We start from the raw sequence: 24,904 nt of genomic DNA, 5'->3' as shown, positions 1-24,904 counted from the left end.
TTTCCTCTGGCACACCACAGTGTTTTTGAGGCTATTGTAGCCAGCCGCAGACTGAGAACACTGACACCGAAAGAACATCAGCATTCTCTCACTTGGCAGCCGAAGCTTTCAAACGCAGAAGATTGAGAACACACAGCGCCAGAAGGTGAGGCACCACGTGGCGATTGTGGTTTTACAATAGATGAGACAGAGCATTCGTGTCTGAAAGCTGCCTCGTACCCCTGCAGGGAGAAACCGTCTCCACCAAACAAGCATGTTTTCATGACACTGAATGCCTGGCTCGCAGCACACCCCATCTCCTTTTCTTATGTTTCATTGCTCTATCTAACTTTCAACAGCCAAACAAAAAAGGGAACGATCATGTAAGGCAGCACTTGATATGGGCAAAGCTCTGAGCAGCTGAAAATTGGCCACATGTCACAAGGATGGGTTACATACGCAGTACTAGGATCCCAAACAAAAACAAGGCTCAACCAGCACATGGTATATCCATACGGAATAAAAGCTGGCCTAATTTTACCAAAGACAGTGACAAGCTCTCAATGTACACACTGCTCTTCCAAACCTTTGTGGTTTGGGAGGAAAAACACACTGTGCTAAATGGACAGTTGTCTGAAATAGGTCAGTCAAAACTCTAATGGGATACAGACAAGCTCCTATATGCATAATATACCGAGGATAACTATGGCTACACACACAGGCCGTGCAGCCAACAGGCATTATTAGACGGGTTAATGGGTTCCGGGCCATTCAAACAGCAGGCTTTAGTCAGGCATGCTACTCAGACAGGATAATGGTGGGATAGCTAGAGGGGCTGGGAGGTTCTTGAGGCCTAGTAGTGCCTCGTAGTACCTACTGCAAGCTTTGCAGCTTTCCACCTGCACTATTTCTACTCTTTTACCTCAAGTTCCAAGACAGGCTGCATTTTCTTCTTCCTTTTTACCTCTTTTTTGTGGTCTTTAGTCTTTATTAATTAGGATTTCCGGACTAGAGCATGAAAGCGAAAACCCACTAACACTAGGTTTCGTTCCATCTATCAGCTAAACCTGCTTGTGTTTTTGAGGGACATGGAAACACCAGAGCTCAGCTGGAATTAATCACGAGACGGGGTCAAACACGGGGCTGACGCTTTAAAAAAGACAAGTGTTCACGCTATAGAGAACCTCAGAGAAAGCCCGTGGTGGCAAAAGGAGATCGTGGAAACTCCACACAGAAAGACCCCGGCTGCACAACAGGTTAGACCCTTAATGCGGTGACAGTGGTAAGCACTGCAGATATAACTAAACACTACACACATTAAATATTAAGGAGTGAAAAGGGCTCAGGCAGCCACAGGAGAAGTACAATAGATATTTAAGGATTTGGAAAAATAATAATAGAAAATACATAAAGATAGAGAAGGAATCTCAGGCACGCAGCGATAAAGTAGGGTTTGATTAGATTAAATGGAATGTTATTCATTCATGACTGAAGAGGAAAATGGAATATTTATGTAAGTTAAACAAATCAGTCAAGCTCTGCTTGGTAAAATTTTTTTGCCTTTATCTCTCCTATTGTGCTCACTTATCAGATTCATTTAGTTATTAAAATAATATTTGTTTCCCAACTTTATTGGCACTTTTATAACAACACATTGTTTGCATTTAATAACATCAGCATGTGCACCAGTTACTTGCCGTAAATCACTAGATCTGAATCTCTTCTGCGGGTATTCAGATATTTGGCATCAAAAACAGTGTTAGGCTGATCCATCAGAGTCTGTTTTCAACAGGAGCGATTAAAAAGGTGGAGGGAACAAAAGCACCGGGATTAAAGACAGGCAGCTCTTTCTAGATATGTGCCAAACTAGTAGAGAAGACACACAGAAGCACTAAATCTCCCTGTGTAAACAGTCCATCACACATATTAATCCCGGAATTACTGGACAGGGAAACTCTCACACCCACATGTGAACAAAACACACAAAAGCATCCACAAACTGGTAGATGCACATAGTCGCTCACATCAAAAAAGCATGTCAAAACAAGCTGCAAAGCCAAAGGGGGAAACTTATGAAGATAGATATATACAAAAATGCACACACACACATTCACACACACACAAGTAGGCAGTGACAGCTTGAAGACAGGCCCAGGCATGGCAGGAGGAGGAGTGACGGAAGGCAATTAGAGACATTTTTTAGATGATAATAGCTGTGTACAAGCCACCGCAGTCCATAAAAGCTATTCATAGCAGGCGAGAAGATGAGCATAGCAATGAAAGTGGTTGGACCGTATGCCCAAGATTTGCCCCTGAGGGCATGGAAGGGATGAAGACAGAGAGCGAGATAAAGAAGTGGCAGTCTCTTACTCTGGCATGTAGGGATGTCACAGTATCTCCAGTAGATCCCGTCCTCATGATCTGCAATGTAGCACCACGGCTGAACATCCCCATCAGGATTCCTGCAGAAAATTATAACAATCATTTGCCTGCATTGGATAATTTTAAACAAGAAACAAATAGTGGGAAGAATAGTTGAAGCTCCTCTTGTGATTATAAAATTATAATCTGACAGTATAGCAGCACATAATTTGCAATGTTTCCCTGTTTAACAACCTGCTTCATTTAAAAACTGGTTGGTGTTTGCCCTGCTTTTTGACAGATGTTTGTTGTTGTGCACATTTTTTGTTTAAAGTGGAAATAAGGACATTTTGCACGTACTGAGATATCTATTATTAAAAAAATGATGGGTGAATGCATCAGATTGCTCTCTCTCAGAGTAAAGATTGAGGAGAGCTGAAAAAAAGGATTAGGGAAAAGCATGGGAAGAAGAAATGATAGTGGGATATCAGATCAAAAAGACCGGCTATCGACTGAATACTCAACTATGTTTCAGAAGGAGATTATCTCAGCTGTGTCAGTCATCCTTAGTAGCACCCTTTGGTGCTTGTTGGTTTCACCCCTTCCTCTGTACTCTGGAGGCTCGACCCTGCATGCCAGTCAAGAGCCAGTCCAATTGGTCTAGTTAGAGGTTGGGGGGGAAGCCTCTTTGTTCTGGGCCAGACACAGACCTAAAAAAAAGGACGGCTGATGGGGCCAAGCTTTTGTCTGAGACTATGGCCTCTTTTGATCCTCATCAAGGCCCTTTAAACCCATGAGAATAAGGCTGATGGGCCCCTCAGTGCTTTTCCTTTTCAGTTTCACTTACAAAAGCGATGAGAAGTGGGATTGAAGATACCTAAAAGCCTTGTGCAGGCTTCATATCTCCAGGGTAATCATCCAGCTTTGTAAATCATGACCTTCACAGTAACTTCTAATTTGTCGATAAATAAAGTCAAAGAAGCAAGTGTGCAGCGGAAGCGCAACTTGGTCTGCTTCATGTCTTTAAGCTCCATTTCAAGATTATTCCAAACTGGAAAAATACACTCTCTGCTGACTAAAGAAGCCTTCTAAGATGACATCGCTATTTTTTAGCGCTGACGGTAATTGCCAAAAACCTTTTCTTCATCTCTTTTGACACACCTCATTGTAGCATCTTGACAAAGCCCTGCAGCGCTGCACTATCCCGTTTCACCTTTTGTGCGCACAGTTGTGAAGGGCGTTTCCACGTCTTTTATTCTGCTATCTAACACACTATCCTGAGTTTCCTCCTCTCTTTTTACACTGAGAATGAGGTATTGACAAAGAAGACTTTTCAGAGTTGAACTGAAGTTTAAGCTCCTTAAAGCTTTTACTCTGAATTCCTAGCAAACATGGCTTTCTTTATTGCATCCTGTTAGCCATGGGAGTCTTAAAGAAAAGGCTCATCTAGTCACGATCATCTCTCTCAACCTAAAATTTTCCCATGTTCACAGGAAACCAGCCTTGGTTGCCAGTAAATTTGGACTTGATATCATGAGTGCAGATCTGTCTGTCGCTCCACCCAAATTGGAGGCAGACACCTGTTTGTTTACCCCGAGGCTACTGTTAAAATGGCGAAAAAGAGCAAAAAAACTGGGTCCAAGCATAAAACCACTGATATATATACCCTTTCTCCATTTCTTCTTCCTCTTCTTTCCTTTCTGCGCCTGTCAACACATAATAGTCCTATTTGAAATAAGATTCCAAGAACAAACCTAAGATAGTGCTGCCACTTATGTAATTTAGTGCACTTTCTTAATCATCCCTCCAAAAGTCAGGCATGAATTACAGCCATTAGCATTAAAAAAACATCCATCCAGCAGACCACCCAACCCAAATCTGACCTACTGACATCTTTGAACAGTACATGATGTAGTGTGCGCCCCCTCTCTGAGCTTTCACCAAAACCCTGGAGCTCAGATAGCATTTTATCCTTTTTCTAACCCACACACACACACACCTGCACACACCCTTTCAGTAAAAGCATGAGAACATCATCCACGGGGCTAAATGAACAGGCAAGCCCAAAAAGTTGGGAAATATAATCAATCCTGCCTCGAGCTGCTAGCTCGCACACATACAGAGTGTGTGTGAGGGTCAAAATGGAAGGTGGAAAGCAGACAGCTGAGGTAGCATAGGGCAGATCAGCGGAAACCTTAATGCGGAAATCCATTTTACGTATATATATATATATATACTGCATAAAGTGTGTCTGTCTGTGTGTGTGTATGTGTGTGTGTGTCTGAGGTTGCATTCACCTCTGTGTGCGTCACAGATTGCCTGCTTGGCTCTGAGTAGATGAGCTTGTTGAAACACTCCCATACCCAGAGGTAGATCACAGAAGATGTTTGGACATTTAATTGGCACAATTACGCTGATTGACTCATTTTGCTCAGAGTGAGCCACACACTTTGGTACTGAGCCAATTATAGCCACATTGCATTTTGCCTTAAAGGCTCCGAAGCTGCGCATTTGAAGGAAAGAGGGGCTTACAGACGAAGACTGAGAAAAACAGCTGTTGTTAGCTGGCTGCTGTTCAAAAGGTTTCCTTTACGTTAGTCCCAAAATGTATGATGCCTGGCACGGAAACTGCACGTAACTACTGAAAAGAAATCCTTTACTTCAGACTATGTTTTCAAATTCTGGAAATCTGGAAATGAAACGTCCTAACATTTTTTCATGAGATAAACTCGAGATTCTACAGTGACTTTTGTTTAAACAATTGAAGATATGGAAAAAAAAAAAAACTTGAAAGAGTCACATTCATCATTTTGCCGAATTGGAGAGTGGAGAAATGCTGATTGCACAGTGGTGGCGAGAGGCTTGTCTGGATAGGGATTTGAGGTCAACAGCAGATCAGAGTCTGGCAATTTACTGCCTGAGAGAAGACTCTTTAATTGACTTGGATGATTTAGCATGCAAACTGCTGCCCGCTGCTGTGCTCCATGAATGCATGTATTGAAGAAGAGGGCTTGTCAGTTGTAGGCTGATATGTATAGTCTACTGTCTATTGTTGCTCTCTCATGGTCTACTTGTGCTAAACTGTGAAGTTGTGATCTTCCCGTGTCCTGTCTTGCTGGTAAACCAGCCTCATACTGTTTTACCTTACTTTTATTCATATCTTATATGTCAATAATCTTGGTTTAAACGTGCCTGGAAAATATCAGTTTCTGAGATTTGAGCCTCCACCAGGATATGTTTAAGGGAAATGAAATGATTTCACAGCACTCACAGCAGCAACAGAAACTATATACTGATCAGCCACAACATTGAAACCTCCTGCCTATAATGCGTAGGTGATGTGAGCCCACAAAAACAGTTTGGTCTGATTGGATCATGGACACAAGATCGCCTTTGGGTGTCTGGCAACAGGATGTTGGCACGCGATCCTTTGGGTGCTGTGGGTTGCAGGGTGGGGCCTCTGTGGCTCTGGCCTGTTATGGCACATCCTGCGGATGCTCAATCGGAGTGTGATCCGAGGATTCTGGAGGCCGGGCCATGTTCCTCAAACCCTTCTGGAGCATTTTTGCAGTGCGGCTGGGAGCATTGTCCCAGTGCGTAGCGAGAGGGGGTGGGGTACGTGTGAAAGTAGCATCCACATGACTGCCTGGACCTGAGGTTTCCCAGCAGATAATTTGCATTGCGACCACATGATCAGTGTTATTCACTTCATCTGTCATTGGTTTTAATGTTGTGGCTGACTGGTGTATGCTTTGAGATAAACAGTCGTCACTGCTTTGGGTAATCAGCAGATCAGTTTTTGTTTAAACAATTTCTTCAGCACAAAACATACCCAAATGAAAGCTGTTGACAGTGAAGCCTGAGGAAACAGGACACTGCTGCTGATCACACTGTTAACTTTTTTGTACACCACAAACCAAGTTGCAGGAAATACTTTAAAACCACCTAGCTCCAAAAGTGATTTTTCAAAATAACTCAGATTGACCAATCCACTATTTGTATTCGCTCAAACTCCAAAAACATTGCAAAAGATGAACACCGGCATCAGCAAAGATCAGTCAGTCAATATCAGTCTGTATAAGGCAGAAGTTAATTGCTTCAAGGACAACAACGTGCTGTGATCTGCAATGCAAAGGGCAGCAAAAAAAAAAATAGAGAGTATGGTTTAAGAAAACAAAGTATCACAATATTAATACACTTATTTAAAGATTATTTAACCCGGACATAGGACCACACACCAAAGTAGTCTGAACAGAACAAATTACATCTTGGAGACACAGATAAAATGATAAAATGTGGATTATAATATAATACTATACAATCAGGAGCTCATTATTGTTCCCCAAACATATCCAGCAGCGGTGTGCATCGCTGAATGGAGGCAGAAATCTCTTAACATCTCAAAACGAAGACGAAAGAAACCAAACCATCTGTAAACCGAACACAAAAACCTGCTCAAATAAGGAGAACATTTTAGTACAGGAAGTTTGCTCCTTCTATGCTTCTGATATTACTATAATGTTGATGTACATCTTCTTGTGGGGCACTTCTATTAACTTCCTCACTTTAACAAAGCAGCACCTTGGGATCACAATAAAGTAATACCACCAGTGGACAACTTGGCTGCAGTTTGTCTGACCTCAAATTTGCACCTGACATCATGGAGATTCAATTACAATCAACTTGGGGAACACTTTTCACTCTGGCATTTCCATTATCTCATCTATGTAAGGGAAAAGCATTAGAAGCCATACTGAACACTCATAAATCCTACCGTACACACACACCTGCATATATATAGCCATCAAATGGATGGCAAAGCTATTCAACCACCCACTGAACCTTCAAGCAATTCACACCCTCATACTAATGCAGTCCAATAGCAGCCCTTAAGGAACAGTGGATTAGAACGAACAAATGAAATATAAATCAGGATTTCTATTTCTGTGATGCTCTTCTTATGAATGTCACAAAGTATTACCAAAATGTCAAAGAAGTGCTCAAGGTCTGAAAAAAAAGTGTCTTTTTTTAAGCGTAAAACTGCATAATTATTAGGACGCAACATCCGAGCTCAACACCAAGAGTTAGAATTAACATCTATTTCATAACAAGAAATCAGCTCAAAATCCAACCAGGCTGATAATTAGCGATGTGATATTCACTGCCTTGCTAAGACTCAGCTTAGAAATGAGCGCTCTTGTCCTTTTCCTGAGGCTTTGTGCTCCTTTCTTTGCAGGGGAATAATGTGACATTTCCCCTCTGCCCAGTTTCCCCCTGTTTTCACTCGGATATTTTATAGCGGGCTATAAAAATGAAATGTGGGGGCTGTTAGGGTTCTTTCTTCAGCACCACTCTGGTGCCCTCTCCAATAAATCACCAGCAGAAAAAACGCCAATGATGGGACTAAAAGTCAGTTTGTAATCCTCTACTTCTCTGCTTCACAAAACTTGATATTTGCTTGGAGCTGTGTGTTAAAATTAAGATGTGTGATGATTCCTGGATTCACACTTTCCACCTGGGCACTGGCTTCAATTCTCACCTCTTAACACTACAATTGGCCTAACAGTCAGACATGCCAACATTTCCCTGGCTCTCCTCATTTTACTCCATTTTCTTGCTGGTACTTCTCCTTTTGTCCAAGGATTACCACCTCTTTGTTTTCAAGCCAGAACTGTCGACAAAAATCTAAACCTTAGAGGAGAGACAAACATGGGTAGGTCAGGGAGATGAGAAAGCATCTGAAGGTTAAAGAGGGTTAAAGAAACACTGGAAACAATTTGAATTGCAAGATGCACCACATGCAAATAAGGAGATTTACAATTCAAATTGGGCAACAATGTCCAAGACACTTTCCCACATGGCTGGAAAAATCCATCTCGTGAGCCAGCTTTCTGTGATCAAACAAATCAAGCATTACACATTTTTATGCAGTGGGATAACTCCCTCTTCTGCGGGTATGTTCATAACATTTGCAGTCAACAACATGCACAGACATTCACAAATGCTTGACCTTGTACAGACAAAAATGCCATCCCTCATCTTTCCACAATGAACAGGCCACTTTGCTTCCCATAGCAATGCTGATGGGTGACTCCTTACAAGGAGGGTCTCTGAAAACAGTTGTTGCTACAGCCCTAAGTGACAGAAATCCCTCTGTCGTGAGTGAAGCAAAGCTACGTGCTATCAATGAGTTGGAAAGTCTGCTTACTGCTTCAGGGGCCAAGAAAACAGCCAAATCCCAAAAATGAAGATGTCCATTTTGAATGGTGTGTTGGACATAATACGCTTCTAATACGCAGGAAAGCTTTTCTCCATCCTCTGCATGTATCCTGCTCATAAATCTTCCGAATTCCCATCCAGCTGAAGTAAAAACAAATCTGTCCAGTGCCACTTGAAAGCATTGTTCCGTTATGAGTTTACAACCATGACATAGAGAGGCTTTCAGAGGCTTTGGGCCCAGGAGGAGGAGGAGGAAGGGGTGTTCTGTTTCTTATGGCCGGGCGATCCGGGCCAAGCCACTGTTCTGGACGTCTCTGCGAATTTGAACTGACTCACGAATGAGTGTGGCTCCCTGAAAATACACAAGTTTGACAGTTGTGCATGCAATACTGACAGTTGTACTTGGAGTGTGACTGACGGAGAGAAAGGGCTTGCTAGACACCCAAAGCCACTGTGTCCCTTCACATTCCAGGGATGAGGAATAGAGATTTGCTTACACAAACTCTTCAGGCGTATTTGCGTCCTTGCGGTGACAGGGCTAAACGTTCTCCTCTAGTACTACATATAAAATATTCAGAGGCAAATGTCTTAGCTGGTCCCTGGTGTTTAAACCCTTTGCAAGACAGCAACAACATTACTCTAAATTATTCACAAAGTCAAGTGCTTTGTCCACGAAGTTCAAAGCTCCGTCAAACAGCAGTATTGAAAAGAAACTTTTTAAGGCGCTACTAATCAATAACAAATGATCATCATCATAAACAAAAACAAGATAAGTGCTTATATAATTGGTAGGCTTAGACTGTGAGCCACAGCTTAGGACTTTGTGGTAAATCTGATGGATCTGCAACACAAAAGAAGATTGCTTTACAACAAACAGCATGAGGGAAAAATTTGTTATTCTTCCAGGCAACCGCCAGAAAAGCTTGCTCAAAAGGCTGTGTGTGGAAAGGAGTGAAGCTTGCAGAGAAATGCCTAAATGAACTTTTACCCTTAGCTCTACATCTAGACGCTGAAATCCTTGTCAACAAAAGATCAGAAACTGCATTTGTGAAATCAGGCCTTATTTATTAATCACCTAAATCAATTTATGGATGCACAGGTCACTTTGAGGTGAGTGTGACCTCCGAGGGAAGTGAGTCCATCCTGGATTTAGAGTAACAAAGGTGTAAAAAGAAAAAAGGTTGAACAGAAACAGTTTTGGAGCAGTGGTTCCCGGCTAGGAAATTACTGGTCATGAGCTTCGGTTTTGTAAGGATGAAACAAACAGAATACAACGTGTTCATTAGTGGTTTTTGCTACCTTTGCTCAAAGGCAGGCCACTTGTTTCCACCTGTTACCAGTCTTTGTGTTAAGCCCAGTTAGCAAGCTGACAGCTGCTGGCGGCAGCTTCATATTTTGTGATGAAAACAACAATGCCACTCTCTTCTAACTAAATACTTCTATTGAAAATGCGAAATCTGAGAGCTTGTGAGCAAAGAGATAAGAAAGAAGACAAATTCAACTGTGCGCATCCCTTTCCTTCAGGCTTTTTAGTCACATTTGTATCTTGTGATGTACTGGAGTTTAAGTTCTTAATTCTATGCATTAACAGATCGCAGTGTTTTATTTCAGCTGTGTGGATGGTGGCAAACATCTCATTAATCTTGTAAAAATGTACTTTTTAACTTTTTCTTGTTATCCACAATGTGAATTAGCATGGCATTTGCTCAGTGCTCTGTTGAGCTGAACACAGATACTGTTCTGGATTGCGTCACGAACGAAGCTTTTATGTTGTGAAACTGTGTGCATGTATAGCAGATGACTAACTTACTGTAAAAGCTATATAAACTTCAAATTTGAGGTAAAGTCAACCAACTTTTGAGGGATTTTTCATTGGGTCTGATTCTGCAGTTTTTATGTCCCAGTGACCACTGAAATTAAAGTTATGGCTCCATGGCTCTGTGGAAAGTAAAATATTCACCTGCAGTAGTTATGGCTGCCCAGACCTCCTTCTCCATTCGGGTATTTGAGGGTGTTGTAAGGGTGCTGGAAGGTCTCATTCCAGAAAAGGCAAGGTTTACCCCCATGCAGGTTGGTCTGGTTCTGGAAGCCCCTGTAGTCTTCTCCGTTGGCAGTGTAACACTCTGTAAAAAGAGAGAGAGAGAACGTGAACTACGATTATAAAGCAGCCTCTAATGTTTGCAGTAAGGAATTAGCCATGTATTAAACTGAAAATCAAACACTTGGAGAAAGCTTTTAAACAGGCGCGTAAAACTCAGCCGCACATGTGTCCTGCTTTATTGAGAATCTGGACTGTGAAATTTACTTGTGCAATTAAATTTTTTAATGTCTTTGGAATGATTATAGATGAAAAGTTTGGAATAATTATATTCTTTGCCCAGGCTCCATACATTTTAAACTCTGGCCAAAAAAATGTTAAAGCAAGATCAATGACAGCATTGTTTCAATTAATGCAAACACACGAGCATAAAGAAAAGAAAAGACCCTGCAGATATGTAGCAAAAGCAAATATGGATTGAATTTTGAGGAAGTGTATAACAACCATCTGGCTAAGCGCAAGAAAAAAAGAGAAAGCCGGTTCCCAAGGCAAACAATGGCTGGTTCAGAGCTTTTCTTCGCTGAAAAGGGAATTCAAATAAACAACGGCTGATGGAACGATGATGAGCTATCACCGCTCATCACAGTGAGCCTCGGGGGGGATCCTGTCAAGAGAGCTTTAACAGCTACAACTGAATTCCTCTTTTGATTGCATTACAATGGAAAATATTAATTTATTGTGTGACTGTTTTGATTACAGATGACGTAAATGCTCGTAACTTGAATGGCTGATAGATCAGGAAACCCATTTTCTTTAATATGTGGGGATCAAAACAGGCTTCTCAGTGTACAGGTATGGCATTCATTTTTGTGCAAACAGAAGGTGCAAAAGATGCTGCAAGAGCAACAAGTTGACATTTCCACAAAGAAGAAGAGCACACATAAATATCACAACAGTTTTACTTCTTGCCTGTCAGTCAAACATTAATGAGGAGCAAACAATACTTTGTTGTTTGGCTCGTCTCCATGGGGTCTTGCTGCTATGTATGTGGTTCGCCAATGACCGGCCCCTTTTATCAAGCTAAGCTGTCTGGGCTGAGTATGACCTAATGCACTGCAATATGACAGTCATTATACCCCTTGGAGAGCCAGCTGTGCTCCAAGGCTCTTTCATATTCTCTTTTCAATCCAAAGTTTCCCAACTTCCTCTCTGGTGTGTTGTCATCTGTTCTGCTCTCTCGCTATCGTCTACTCGCTTCTTCTCTGCCGTTGCTTTTCTGTCGTTCTCTTTCAACTGACACAGATAAGCATTTCTTTGGGGATGCTTTACCCTCACAGACTTTAAACGTTACTTCTGTGGTCAGTTGCCAGGTTCGTTCTTTGCTGGTTCTCTGAGCTAGTCGCACAGATAAGGAGAGCTGAGCAGCACTGATAAAAAGTTATTTTCTGTGGTAGATCAATGAACTTCCAAGTTAACCCTCGGTAAATAAATGTACAATTAAGTTACTTACACTAAAACTAAGTGTCGTTAAAGTTTCATATCTTTTATAATTACCTTCCCATACTCTGCAGCATGCTGTGCGATATTTACAGCAGTTAGTTTGCACGCAAACATGCATTCCAGCTTCTTGCATCCACCACAAAGTAGTGCTAACACTTAATTTAGAGTAAATCAGCGTCCCGACTGCTCTCAGTGCGTCAGCCAAAGTTGATTTTAATTAAAGTTGTTTCGGCTGTGTTGTTCAGTCAAGCTTATCAGCTATTCATCGTCTGGCTGACAGCAGTTCAACAGCAGCAAGGAGCTGCAGGGTGTCAGGTTCCTGCAATTATGATGCCACTCTATTGTCTGTAAATGGCTCCCTTCTCTCTTAGCAAATTAATACTGTCTTGGCATGCAAGGATATCAACCAGCAGATCGTAAATCCACCTGAGAGCGGCTGAGGCAGAACACGACTCCATAAAATTGGAAAAACAGCTTAATGGTGTTTCAGTGGGGGTCATGCACTTGCCAACCTTACATAGGGGAGCTATGAGATGAGTGGAGGAAACAAGTTATCATCAGGCTGACATCCAGAGGACAGACGAGGCATATTAAATAATGCTCACTTCTCAGGCCTCAAAAGATGCACCTGCAAACAGATGCAGAGTTTATAGAGACTTCTGGCGGGGGGGGGGCTTTTCCTCAGGATCAATGCTGGCTGCTCTGCTTCAACACTTATCTTGATAATTATTCTTAATGTAACGTATCCTCATTTGGTAAAATGGGACTCATATGTTGATTTTATGTTGTATTTACAATTTTTTGGATGTTGGCAGTCATGGCAACAAAAAGACAGGGAAACACTGCTTCTGAGACTTTGGCAGCAGGACGAGAGCAATTATGAGTCACTGCTCCCCAAAAGCAATCATGGCTGTTACTCCACAAGTCAAAGAGGATAACATCAGGAGGGACAGGGCAACTGACTGCATCCCAAATGAGCTCACGTCCTTCAAATATCTTCTCCTCAAACAGAGTGAGCATTAAACTGACCGAACTTGGCTGCATGCAGAGCTGCTCAATGCACTGTATCAAAAAGAAAGAGCCAAATGACTTTGCAAATGTCTTCCATCTCTCTCCCTTCTCCTCCTTCAGGAAACTTTCCTCTTGAGTTTCAGGATGAAGCATTGCTTGTCTGCACATGGTCCGCTTGGAATGGGTTGCCGCTGGCAAACATCCCGCACCGCTGTGGCCAAGTTAGCTTTCCAGGATGAGAGGGTAAATATGGCAGCGTTTTGCCACTGTTACAGAGATGGGGGTGGGAGGGTAGGGGGTTGATCCATGTGGTTTTGAGGCATCATTTGCTTGTGGTGGGAATGGGAAGTAACAGATCTGCAAGGACTCTGATATAAGTGAGGCCATCGTAAAGATGAATGGCCCATTTAAAAGCCCTGCGGATGCCCACACATCTATCACACTAAAAAGAAAAGGCCAATTTTGCATTGGAACGGCGTAGGTATGGACCCTTTATCCTTGTCCTCCAGAAAAGGAAGAGCTCATCCACTGATTGGCTCTTCACCACTTCAGGCCCACTCCCCTCCAAACACACCCAGCCCTTTCCTCACACCCTCTTACTTGTCACCAAGCAACTGTTGCGCTCTCGTCACAAGGCCCCGGGCTTTCTTGTGGTTTCATCATAGACTGTGATGGGAAACAGAACCACCACCGCATAAAAGCGAGAGAAAATGGGGAAAAAACTCCAATAAAATACATGCAGATCTACAAATAGAAAAAGTCCGGGAAAGAGAAGAGGAGGACTCGCCCTTGACCAAGCCCTGCGCTCACAAAATACAGCACCACCCCAGCAACGAGGCAAAAAAAAAAAAAAAAGACACAAACTGGAGAAAATCACTGAGAGAGAGAACTAATCGCCCTGTTATTATATTTGCTGGGATTTGAGGCTAATGCTTTCCACATTGCAACTCGAAATCCACTTGATGCTCCAAAAAAGATGGGTGAGAAAAGCGACAAAAACAGTATGGGGCTGTGGTCGTGTGATCTCAAGAACACAAACAAACAAATAGTTTCTCTGAAACATGTTGCCCGGTCACACGAGAGCACTTATTTGTTGTGTTTGCTAGGAGGGATGAAAAGCAGCGATAATTACAGACAACTGCTTCCTCACAGAGGGTTGACATAAAGAGCTTCCTTCCATCTTTATTACATGCTTTGGACTCAGGGGACAGCAAAACAGGCTTACTGCGTGAGCAACATTTCCCCTATAACAACATTACACAAAATGAGTTTATGATAGAAGTAAGCATGTACAGTATTACGGACTAAAACCAATTTGTTCAGGCACTAACAAAGCTCAAAAACTGGAGGCAGCCCGCAGAATGTGTGCAATGTTTCAAAGTTTTGTTTCAAAGTCTACAAACAAAGATGACAGAAATGACACATGATTAATACAGTGCATTGCACTGGTTGCCATTAATGTTGGCCAAACTGGGCCAGATGTGTGGGGTTACAGGGTTCTTTTCAGAGGCGACACAGCTGGTGGTAACACAAGTGTGGTTCCCCTTTTGTACAACAGCATCCTCAATCCACATGTAAATTTCAGAAGATCACAGAAAGGCAAATTGACAGTCACACGTTAAGTACGGCTGCTTTAATGAAGTTAGAAGATGCTTCAGAGAAGTCAGTGACGTCTAAGAGGAGGCAGCTCAGCGGTTAATGGACCACACCTCACCTCCTTGCTTGAGAGGTTTTTCTTTTAAAAGCACCCTCATGCAAGGGTCAATGCAAGTGCAAAGAAAAAAGCAAAGCGATGAGAACAGATGCCTCTAAGTAGGTAAATCTGCAGACAATGACTTCTAAATGGTATTTACAGTCCCCCTTTTCATTCCTTGCTTTTGTCATAGGTTGTAGCCTCAGATAACCAGGTCATAAACCAAAAGCTCATTCACTCCTAAAATAGCCTCCACCACCACTTTTCCTGCAAAAAAAACGCCACTGCACCCCCCCCCCGTGTTCACTACCACAGTAGCCACAGGACTCCCTGCCAAAGTTTCTGGGTAGCACCTATAAAACGCGGCCCCATCTCATTTTTGTGCAGCCCCTATTATTTAGTTCTGTAATGGAAAGAGTGTAATCTGCTGGTGGGTTGGGTGTTCTGCCAAAATCCCCTTTGTTTGAAGTTGCTTGAGGCAAAAAAAAAAGGAAAGCATACAAGTATTTTTTTTTTTACCCCAATCTACTCAAAGGCCCCCTAACTTAGTGTTGTCTAAAGTAATTTTGAAAAAAATCAATCAACAAAATTAGTGAAGAAGATAATGCATCCGTCTTTTCAGGATTTCCTGTAGAGGCCAAAATAATATCTGATAAAATACAGCACAGACTGACGAGGTTAGCTTTGGCTCTGGAAATGAACAAGGATGGAACTATGTGGGACGATTTTGAATTTCACTTGGCAGACGTTCAGGGAGTGACGGATGGGCTACAAACTCTGTCAGTGACGTAAAGGACATTTGGAGTCTCGCTGAATCCCTTGAGGGAAGTTGCTAGCAAAATACTGAGATCAGGGGCCTGTCAACTAGGCTGACATGAGGGTGGATAGGGTGTTTTATTCAATTACCTCCCCCAGGGACTTCCTTACCATTTCCTCTAATCACAGTCAACATGTGCCAAAAGAAAAAAAAAAAGAGTCAGCATTTCTAAACATTAAAAACGTACTTACTCTAACACTGCCTTTGATTCTTCAATACTTTGTCTTTAGTTTAGTTCCCTTTCCATACGATGAGAAAACAGAGGTTACAGGGTTAAACAAACAGAAGGCGAAATCTCCTGCATACTCAACACATGCCACTGAACCTGCTCTAAACCAGCTCCAGACATCACAGTAAACATGACTTTTGCAGTCAGAAGAAAGCAGGCACTTTAAGTGAGGACATAGAGGAAGCAGAGATAGAGATGCTGAGCTTTCCAAGGTGCACAATTAGGCCGTCTGGGATCGATCCATCTTAAATTAAACAAAACTGCAAATTAGAGCAGAGCACTGAGACAGCAGGAAGGATTGTGAAAGACAGAGCGATGGCAAGGGAAGCAAAATTAAGCAGAAACGAAAGAAGAGAGAAAAACAGACAGGCAAACACAGAGTAAATCAGGGTGGGACAAAGACCGCTTTTATGATACCACAGATAGTTAACCCAGGCTCTAATTTTCTTCTTCTTCTCCACTGCACCAGTGAAGTGAACACTTGGTTTATTTTGCACTTCCCCGTGTTATAGACAGGGCTGACAAAGCCCAGGCTTGTAAAATTAACAGCAAACACACAGCCCAGTGCCAGGGGTCTGAGTTTCAAGGTACAAATCTCATTCCAGAACAGCTCTGTGGTGCAGCTGCGTGCTGGGGCCCTTTACCAGCAAACAAACAACTGATGCAGGGCTTAAGGGAGAGAAAATATGTCCCTCTAATGCGTGCCTTCGATGAAGAAAAACACACGACCCATATGGGTTCCTCGTTGCAGGCAGCCTTTGATAACCAGAGGATCTAAGGCTCGTGATTCAAGTCATGATGGCTCACTGTTGCTAATGGCCATGTTTGACTCACATGGGGGTATTTTAAGCTCCCTCTCTTCTTTTTGTTTTGCCTGTAAATGGATGGTAAAATGATCTCCCAGTCAACTTGTACTGTCAGATGCTCAGATAAACATATGCAGTGACAAAACATGCATTAATCTGAGCTCCTACCCACATCATTCCAGTCCTTCTCCACCCCCCCCCACCCCACCCCTACTTTCCCCCCACATGCACTTACAGTAAGAATGAAAGGGAGCAATTTTCATCAGTCGAGCAGCCGCAGTATTTTAAGATGGATCCGATGTGGAGGGAAGGAAGGACGAACACACACTTGCACACACACATGCACACAGGCTCCTTTGTTCCTTCAGTGGTAGGGCCAGTGTCATTGTGGCGATGCCATTCTCACCCACTCATCGCTGTACTGTAGATATCGCCCACTGAGGGTGTGCATGTGTGTGTGTGAGCTAACATGTTTGCATGTTTGAGTGCACGTCTGTCAATTCCCTAACGCCTCTGCTCACAATAGACCGATCTTTCAAAGGCAGTAATCAGTTTGCAGTAACACTGTGTAAGCTTTGCGGCCAGCGGGGCTTCAGCTCATTAAAGAGCCAGTCTACCTCGAATTCAAGTCCTCTGGCCTTAGTGCTGACCATCCACTGCTATGGCACTTGATTAGTTGCGCTTAAAAAAAAAAGAGCATGATCTCTTTCCAGAATTTATGACTCAGTAGCACAAAAGCCGCAAACCATGAAATCCTTATATATATCCTAAATAATTAGGCCCTATCTTATCTTAATGGATTCATAGTGCCATATCACCCCAACAGAGCACTTTGCTATCAGACTGCGGGGTTACTTGTGGTTCCTAGAGAATTTAAAAGTAGAATGGGAGGCAGACTCTTCAACTTTCAGGTCCCTCTTCTGCACAGAACCAGTTTTCAGTTTGGGATTCTGGAGACACTTTACTCTACTTTTAAAATTAAGCTTAAAAATTTATATTTTGATAAAGCTCATAGCTCCTAGGTCTAGATCACGTGACCCTGAATCCTCCCTTAGTTACGTTGCTTCCCATGATGCACCATGATACACCACTTTGTATTTAATCGTTAGTTATTATTATTAATCTCTGGCTTTCTTCTACAGTGTCTTTCTTCCTGTTAAAGGGAGTTTTTCCTTCCCAACGTCACCAAGTGCCTGCTCTTAGGGGGTCTTGCGTTGTAGGGTCTTTACCTTACAATATAAAGCACCTTAGGGTGACTACATTTGGATTTAAACTAATTGAACTGAACTGCTAATCTGATCTAATCTGGGGTATCGTTCACCTACACATGGCAGACTAAGGCATCCCCCTTTGTTAAGATGTATTGTTAGCTGATTCCATGCTTCTTTTATCTGGATAATATAGACAAGAGAAAGAAAACAGTTCCTGTAGAAATTTTCTCAAAACAAGGTTTGTGGATTTCTTTAAATAACTGGGGCGTGATTTGTGCAAAGAGATACTGCTGCTGAATTTTTTATAGGTATTTTTTTAGCTCCAAAAAGCAAGTACCATCTGTTTTTATATTTTATTCAACAGAAAGCAGAGACCTCTACATATATATAACATATAATTATAACTTTAAAACACCAAAACAAGCTAGTTTAATAAAGAGCACAAAGAGACAGAAAATATATAAGTATGATCTGGGGATACCTTTTGCACTGTAAGGTATGCCACCTTAAGGTAACGTGAAAGCCAGATGACTACACCTGAAAGAAAGGTGAACCATGAAGGAATATGGGAAGGGTTGCCTCTAAACACACCTGTTTTCGATCGTCCTGTTTGTGCTCAGGTTACCTGGTATCTGAGGAATGTAAATTATATGTGGTTTTTGTTTGAGCTGAGGTTCTGTCAGAGCTGTTGCAGGGATTTGTGTGCAGCCATTAGTGATCCCCCAACACACACTCTCAGAGGTCCTGTGTGATTACAGGGTCCAGAGAAGACGAGGTCAGACTCGGATAAATAAATGTCTCAGGTTCAGGGAGAGGGATCAATGTGACAGGGCCTGCTAATGCAAAAACCCAAATGGAAAAAAATAACTGCGAAACCAGATCAAAAACACAGCCCATTTTCCTGTTTATCCTTAACAGACATCATTATTAAAGAAGAATGTTTATTCTCTCGTTGAGCGAATCGGGACGTAAAGCGAGAGGAAGCTGGATCCCCTTATGTTTTGAAGAACTTTTTTAGGACAGTATCCAGCTTTCTTCTGGCAGAACACTTACTTGTTTCTGCTTTGAAGAGAGTTTATAGATTTCTGCTCTACTGTTTTGATTGGTCATTTCCTGTTGTGGAACATTTTTGTTGCCAGCAGTCATACATGACACAAAAATTTAATTTGGGGACTGTAGAAATCGATGCCAGTAAGTAGGGAGGGATATTTCATATCTGTTTCAGATAGAGCTAAGAGACCAGAGTAGCTAAACAGGTGGTTATTGTCTCTATTTTTTTCCAGTAGTTTTATATTATTATATAGTATTATTACATAATATCTGAAACAAGCCTTTTCTTCTTGCCAATAAAATACTTTATATGCTAAGGACATTTGTCACATCTGAATATCTGGGTCAATTACTCAATGTTTACTGTGCTTTGTTTCTTTTATTTATTTTCTATATAATTATTCTTAAAGTAACAGATTAGTCAGAAAAATCCCTAAATTCCAAGAAACATTTGCTAACTCCAAGTCCTGCTTTGATATGAAACCAAATAAAACCTCCTGAAAAGAAAATAGTTCTCATATTGAAGAAGCTGCAATTATAGACACAATGATTTTGTTTTAAAGCTTACCCAAATGGATAATGAGCTGTCGAAATGCTTCATTTTATTGCTCTGAAAAGTAGAAAACAAAATATGTTGTCTGCCACTTAGTGTAGATATTCGGTAAGTGTGGCCTCCAGAAATGGAACAACATGGTTACTGGAAATTGGGCTTAAGTTAATCTAGTGTTTGAGTGAAGCTTAGGACCACATGTTGTCATTATATGTAGCTAAAACAGACAAAAACAGGATTTTGTTCGTGCTTTGGAAACTGCGGACAACAAGAAGCTTACTCGAGGATGCCAGCGTGGACAAAATGGACACAATCTATACTGAATACTGAGGTTTGGGCAACTTTTACTTCTTGTTTACACTGGTGGATTAACAGACTCCATGTGTGGAGCGCAAACATGCACCCATCTGTATTCAATGAATCTCCAACATGCTCATTTGCAGAGTGGTAAACACATATGAATAAAGGCCTCAGCGTGTTTGTTTTTTCTATCTTTCCAAACTACAGATGGAGGAACTGGACGTTTCCTTCAACATTCTTCGTCATGTTTAGATTTTTTACACTTTAAATGTGTTTACATTGAAGAGAACATCTTCATCTTCAGCCTACTCAGGACATTTTGCGCTAATCCCTTGCTACACTGGTGCAAATACTGCCTGTTTTAGGCCTCAGAACAATGACCTCGCCAAAGGACACCTTTATTTGAGTTGACTTTTGATTTTGCTTGACTTGTTTAAATTTTTCTCGTGTAATTATCTTGCCTGTATGACCAGGTCGGAGAATTAATAAAGCACATTTCCACCGCATGAAATCACAAAACGCTGTCAGACCGCAATTGAGTGCACTTAGAAGGACACAATAACAAGAGCACAATGGACTGCTACAGTGGGGACCGCAATGTTCAACATAAGCCCCCTTTTAACTAGCCACGTCTCCAGTTCCTGATCTTGACTGTGAAAGCGATCTTTTTCATTGTGGTTGGTGCGGCTGTGGGAAGAGCAGGAGTACTGGGAACCAGATGGCTCTGGTAACAGACAGGGGGTATCCCACCGGCCTCACTAAGAAGGGGATCCATTACGTAGGATCTATTGAGGGCCAGTGGATTTTGTTTCATGGCATTGGCCAAGTGTGACCACTCCTCGGTCGGTGTGGGTCGTGAGCTGGTGCCACGTAGGCTACTGCAGACCCAGCCCGTTTTGTGTTCACCTCTGAGAGCTGTATTCACCTTTGCTGCAGGACAGACAACTATATCGGGGCCTCCTGGCGACTTGAGTTACATCCCTTTTGACTCGAAGCCTCTTTGAAAGGCAGTGCAATGGGATATGATCGGCTCCACGGCTTGAGGGACAATGGTGGTTTGTGAAAACGGTGGACAGAGATGTTCCTCTGCACTTTTAAAGTGAAGTCCTTGAACTTTTGAAGCTCAGGTAACCTACGGTGAACAAGAAGAACCCTAACCTTATAATATGTCTTGGAGTAAAAGGCCATTTTTTGTAGAGAGTGTAAATAATTTTTATGTCTGTTTGTTAGAGTGTATATATTAAAGACTTTTGAATGCAAAAAATCTCACATTCTCAAAGCATTGAGTTGGGACTACTTTTCATGGGGTTATCTAATATCAGAGCTTTACGGCTTATGTTAATTTATTTCCATATTCCTAAAAAGACCACACGTTTCATGTTTCCCAGCTTCTGTTCTGCACTCTCAGATTCCCTGTCATGGCTTCTTAGCTCTGTCCACTGCTGGCTTTGTTCCTTTGTTTTCAGTCTGCTTAGCTATGCTTGCTCCCTTCACTTGTCCAAATGTTTGCTCTGTCCACTTAGCCATGTCCACTTGCTCGGCCTTGTCAAATCGTCACTTGCTGTGGGCGTTTCCTGCAAAGGGAAGAAAGGTGAAAATTTGCCTCTTCGGCCACAAACTACTGCAGCTGGACACAAACCAGACCCCGAGGCTCAGCAGCAAAATTACGCTCCATTTATTTAAAGTGGTTTCCATTACTCTACCGCAGTAGAACACAGACCTCAGTGGCCCTGGCCCAACCATAACTACAGTATAAAAAGAACTAAAGTTCGCCGGACAGGTCATGTCTCACACAGTAGCAATTCAATATCCTCCCGTTATGTTCTTGGTTACGCTTCTCAAAACTCCAAACTGCATGTGACACCACAAAAATACATGGTTGCTTTGAAACTCAGCCTGTGGAGATTTTTTGTAAAAAAAACACCCAGCCTATCACTAGAAAGACGTTTGGAACACGTTTGATTCAAAGAAAGAAAAACAGCTAATTTACCTTAATCATACTATGTCAGAGTCATACTAGTTGAAAAAGACAAATACTGAGACAGGAAGCTGGTTTGTATGGTTCTGGGCCACGACCAAAATAAATCAAACCAAAGGCTAATAGTTTTTATCCCCGGTTCTCCTTGAAATGTGGAAACAATACATCAGCCAATGAAAGCTGTAAGATGATAGCAAAGCTGCACTTCTATTCTATCAACACAGCCAGAGCTGATAACGCTCGCTTCACGTCATTATAATATAAATCCAGCTTTGTGGCAAAAAGTTATATTTTGTGTAATGTTTTCATGCATCAGCCACTTCATCCCCGGGCCCATAAACCTCCTTTAAAATTCCATTCTCTGTGAATTAAACTGAGCTTTGATAATGAAAACAATTGTTTGTTTGAGAGTTAATAGAATTCATAGAACATAAGGCTCTATAGTATTTCATTACTGTTTTCTGAGTATTTGATTTACCCTCTTGCCCTGGAGTGTGTTCCAGCTGATGGGCTCTGACTGCAGCAGAGAGCACCAGCAAAGCTGAGGGAGAATGTCACTCTGCATTGACTGGAGTGGGCCTCCTCATGCATACGCAAATGTCAAGGCGCACGAAGCGGCCAGGCAACACGGCTCATGCATAATAGCATTAAAATGGGAGGAGACGTGAATCAGTTGCAAGAGACGAGAAAGACAACTTGGAGAACAATCCAGACACTTTGAGACAGAAGGGAGTTATGAAAGAATAAGGTAGCACTTTTCACAGTCCAAAACCAACATGTCACAGCCATTCAGCAAAATACTCTGACTGGTCTCAACTGACCTTTGAGCAACAAAACCTCACAAACCAGTACTCTGACCACATGAGTGCACTCTCCCACCTAAACATTGTTTATCTCTTTAAAGCCTGACAGTTGTGTACAACCAGCAGCAGCTTGACAGCTTAATTCCATGTTGTCTCACAGGACCGCCTCCGTGGATCAGGGACTGGGGTGACACACTCAACCTCTCAGCACTTTGTTTGGGGACAGTTTGTAATTAATATGACTGCTGCATCTGTCACGCCTTGTCACCTGTGGGGGGAGGGGGTTATCCATGTGCCTCCCTTGCCATCATAAATCCTGAAGCTGGAACAGGTCTGGGTGTTTTGCATGATGGGTCACCCGGCCAACCGCCAGAGCAGGTGGTGATTTGCACAGGGTGCAGGAGAAATGAAAGAGCTTCACTCAGCAGAAGCTTAATAAGAGAAGTGCAGTGACTGAGGAACGACACACACTGAGGTGCTTCGATCAAAGGAATGTAAGCCTTTGAACACGACAGGACGAGAATCAGAGTGGCACGATAATAAGCATGATTGTGTTTATAATAACCGGGTCTGTTTCTTCTCTGTTTCTCTCTCTTAGTGCTTATGGTTTTACAGGCGATCCAGTCCCTTGGCACTGGAGAACAAGGGTATCACCCACAACTTGACCTTCGCAGGGCACCACCCAGAGGTCAACAGGAACTCCATCAGCAGCAACTTGTCACAGAAGCACACATTTGTAACATGTTCCAAACTATGAGTCAGATTCACCTTAGTTTTTGCCAAGTAAATGAAGGAATTCTTCAAAATTTTGACCTGTCTTCACAAGTCAAGACAGGCTGAGTATGTGTGTGCTAAGAAGTGCAAACTCAGACTTTCTGGGCTCTATGTGTGGCTTCAAAGTAAACGTGAATTCTTCTTTCTTCTCATCTAGCGTCACCAGAGAGCTGGTGTAAATATTTATTTCGATCTACCTCACGGTTAAAATTTACAACAAATCCTGCAACTAATTATTTGGTCCGTCTGAAAAAAACTCCCAAAAAACAAAGGAGGCGTTATCAAAAACACCCAACATTCAAGTGACATTGAGGCAGCTGTGGTTCAGGTGGTAGAGCAGGTCGTCCACTGGTGGATCAATCCCTGATTCCCCCAGTTTGCATGCCAAAGTATCCTTGGGCAAGATACCAAACCCTGAATTGCCCTTGATGCATCCTTCAAAGTGCATCAGTGTTTGTGTGAATCTTAGAAAACACTTTAAAAACGTCCTGCTTGAATGCTATATAAGTAAAAGACTCTTTTGTATATCTTCTATGACCATTTTTTTGTTTGTTTTACTTTGAATTCTTGTTTGCTTTGGTTCAGGCAGCATAGCTACGCCAAGTTTAAGATAAGATCATGACTTGCATTGATGCTAATCATCAAATCGCTAATATGAATTAATTTGTGCGATTCCAAATTGCGTTGAACAATAACACAAGTTAGAAAGCTCAATTTTCTGGGTTATGAAGATCGACAACACCAGTGTACCTTCTATGTGTACACATGACTGTTTGGTCAGTTAAAATTAAAATGTAAGAATAAATTATAAAAACAGCTTGAAACAAAATGATTTTTTGGGACAGTCTACAAATGCATAACACTATTTAGTGATTTTTTTATTTTAGTTGTAGTAAACATTACACGTGAAGGGAGCAACTAATTTTACATTTTTTAGAAAACAATAATTGTATGCATAACGTGTTGTAAGCTAACATGTTACCACTCATAACTTGCTAAATAAGCTAGCCTGCTTGTTTTTCACGAACACATTCTGTAGGACGTGCACTTTGATAGTTCCAAAGTGAACGATGTACAGACATCAGAGATGTAGCCCGGCGATCTTCTGGGTATGCTTCTTGGACATTACTTGGATGCCAATATTGGATTTTCTAGCAAGAGAAGGTTTGTGTTTAAGAGTTGCCTTTCATTGTCATTTTAGCTGCTAGAAAAACAGAAAGCAAAACATTTTCTGTCAAGAGAAAACTGAGAAAGTATATGCATTAACAAGGTGATTTAAACTCCTGACCTCTCCATCTGAAGTCTCTTTCTTATGCTACTGAACTGGACACTGAGATGGCAAAGACTTACAAAGCTCATATTGGAGGGCTGAGAGGTCATTGCTCTGACAATTCAGAGATGCAAAACACAGATAGATAGATAGATAGATAGATAGATAGATAGATAGATGACAATCAAATGTCGTGAAAAAATAAAGAGCAGTGCATTTAATTTCTTCACTGCAAAAATATCCCTGATATTTCTTGCTTTATAGGAAAAGGTCTTACTACGACATATCAGTGTCTGTCCATCTACAGTCACATAT

The 24,904-nt window shown here is 41.9% G+C and overlaps 1 protein-coding gene across 3 annotated transcripts in view; it reads right to left on the bottom strand.

Annotated features, from left to right (window-relative positions):
* LOC120745413 (sushi domain-containing protein 2-like) overlaps nt 1-24,904 on the bottom strand; it is a 114,283-nt gene that overhangs the window by 27,746 nt on the left and 61,633 nt on the right. For all 3 annotated transcript variants that reach the window (XM_040050237.1, XM_040050238.1, XM_040050239.1), the window contains 2 exons: nt 10,520-10,682; nt 2,350-2,441 (listed from right to left, as the gene is read on the bottom strand). In XM_040050237.1, coding sequence (XP_039906171.1) covers nt 2,350-2,441; nt 10,520-10,682 — 255 coding nt within the window. The remainder of the gene's footprint in view (nt 1-2,349; nt 2,442-10,519; nt 10,683-24,904) is intronic.

The sequence above is a fragment of the Simochromis diagramma genome, unplaced genomic scaffold (assembly GCF_900408965.1).
Source record: "Simochromis diagramma unplaced genomic scaffold, fSimDia1.1 OVJJ01000131.1, whole genome shotgun sequence".
Lineage (NCBI taxonomy): Eukaryota > Metazoa > Chordata > Actinopteri > Cichliformes > Cichlidae > Simochromis > Simochromis diagramma.
This window is presented reverse-complemented; position numbering and strand designations above follow the sequence as displayed.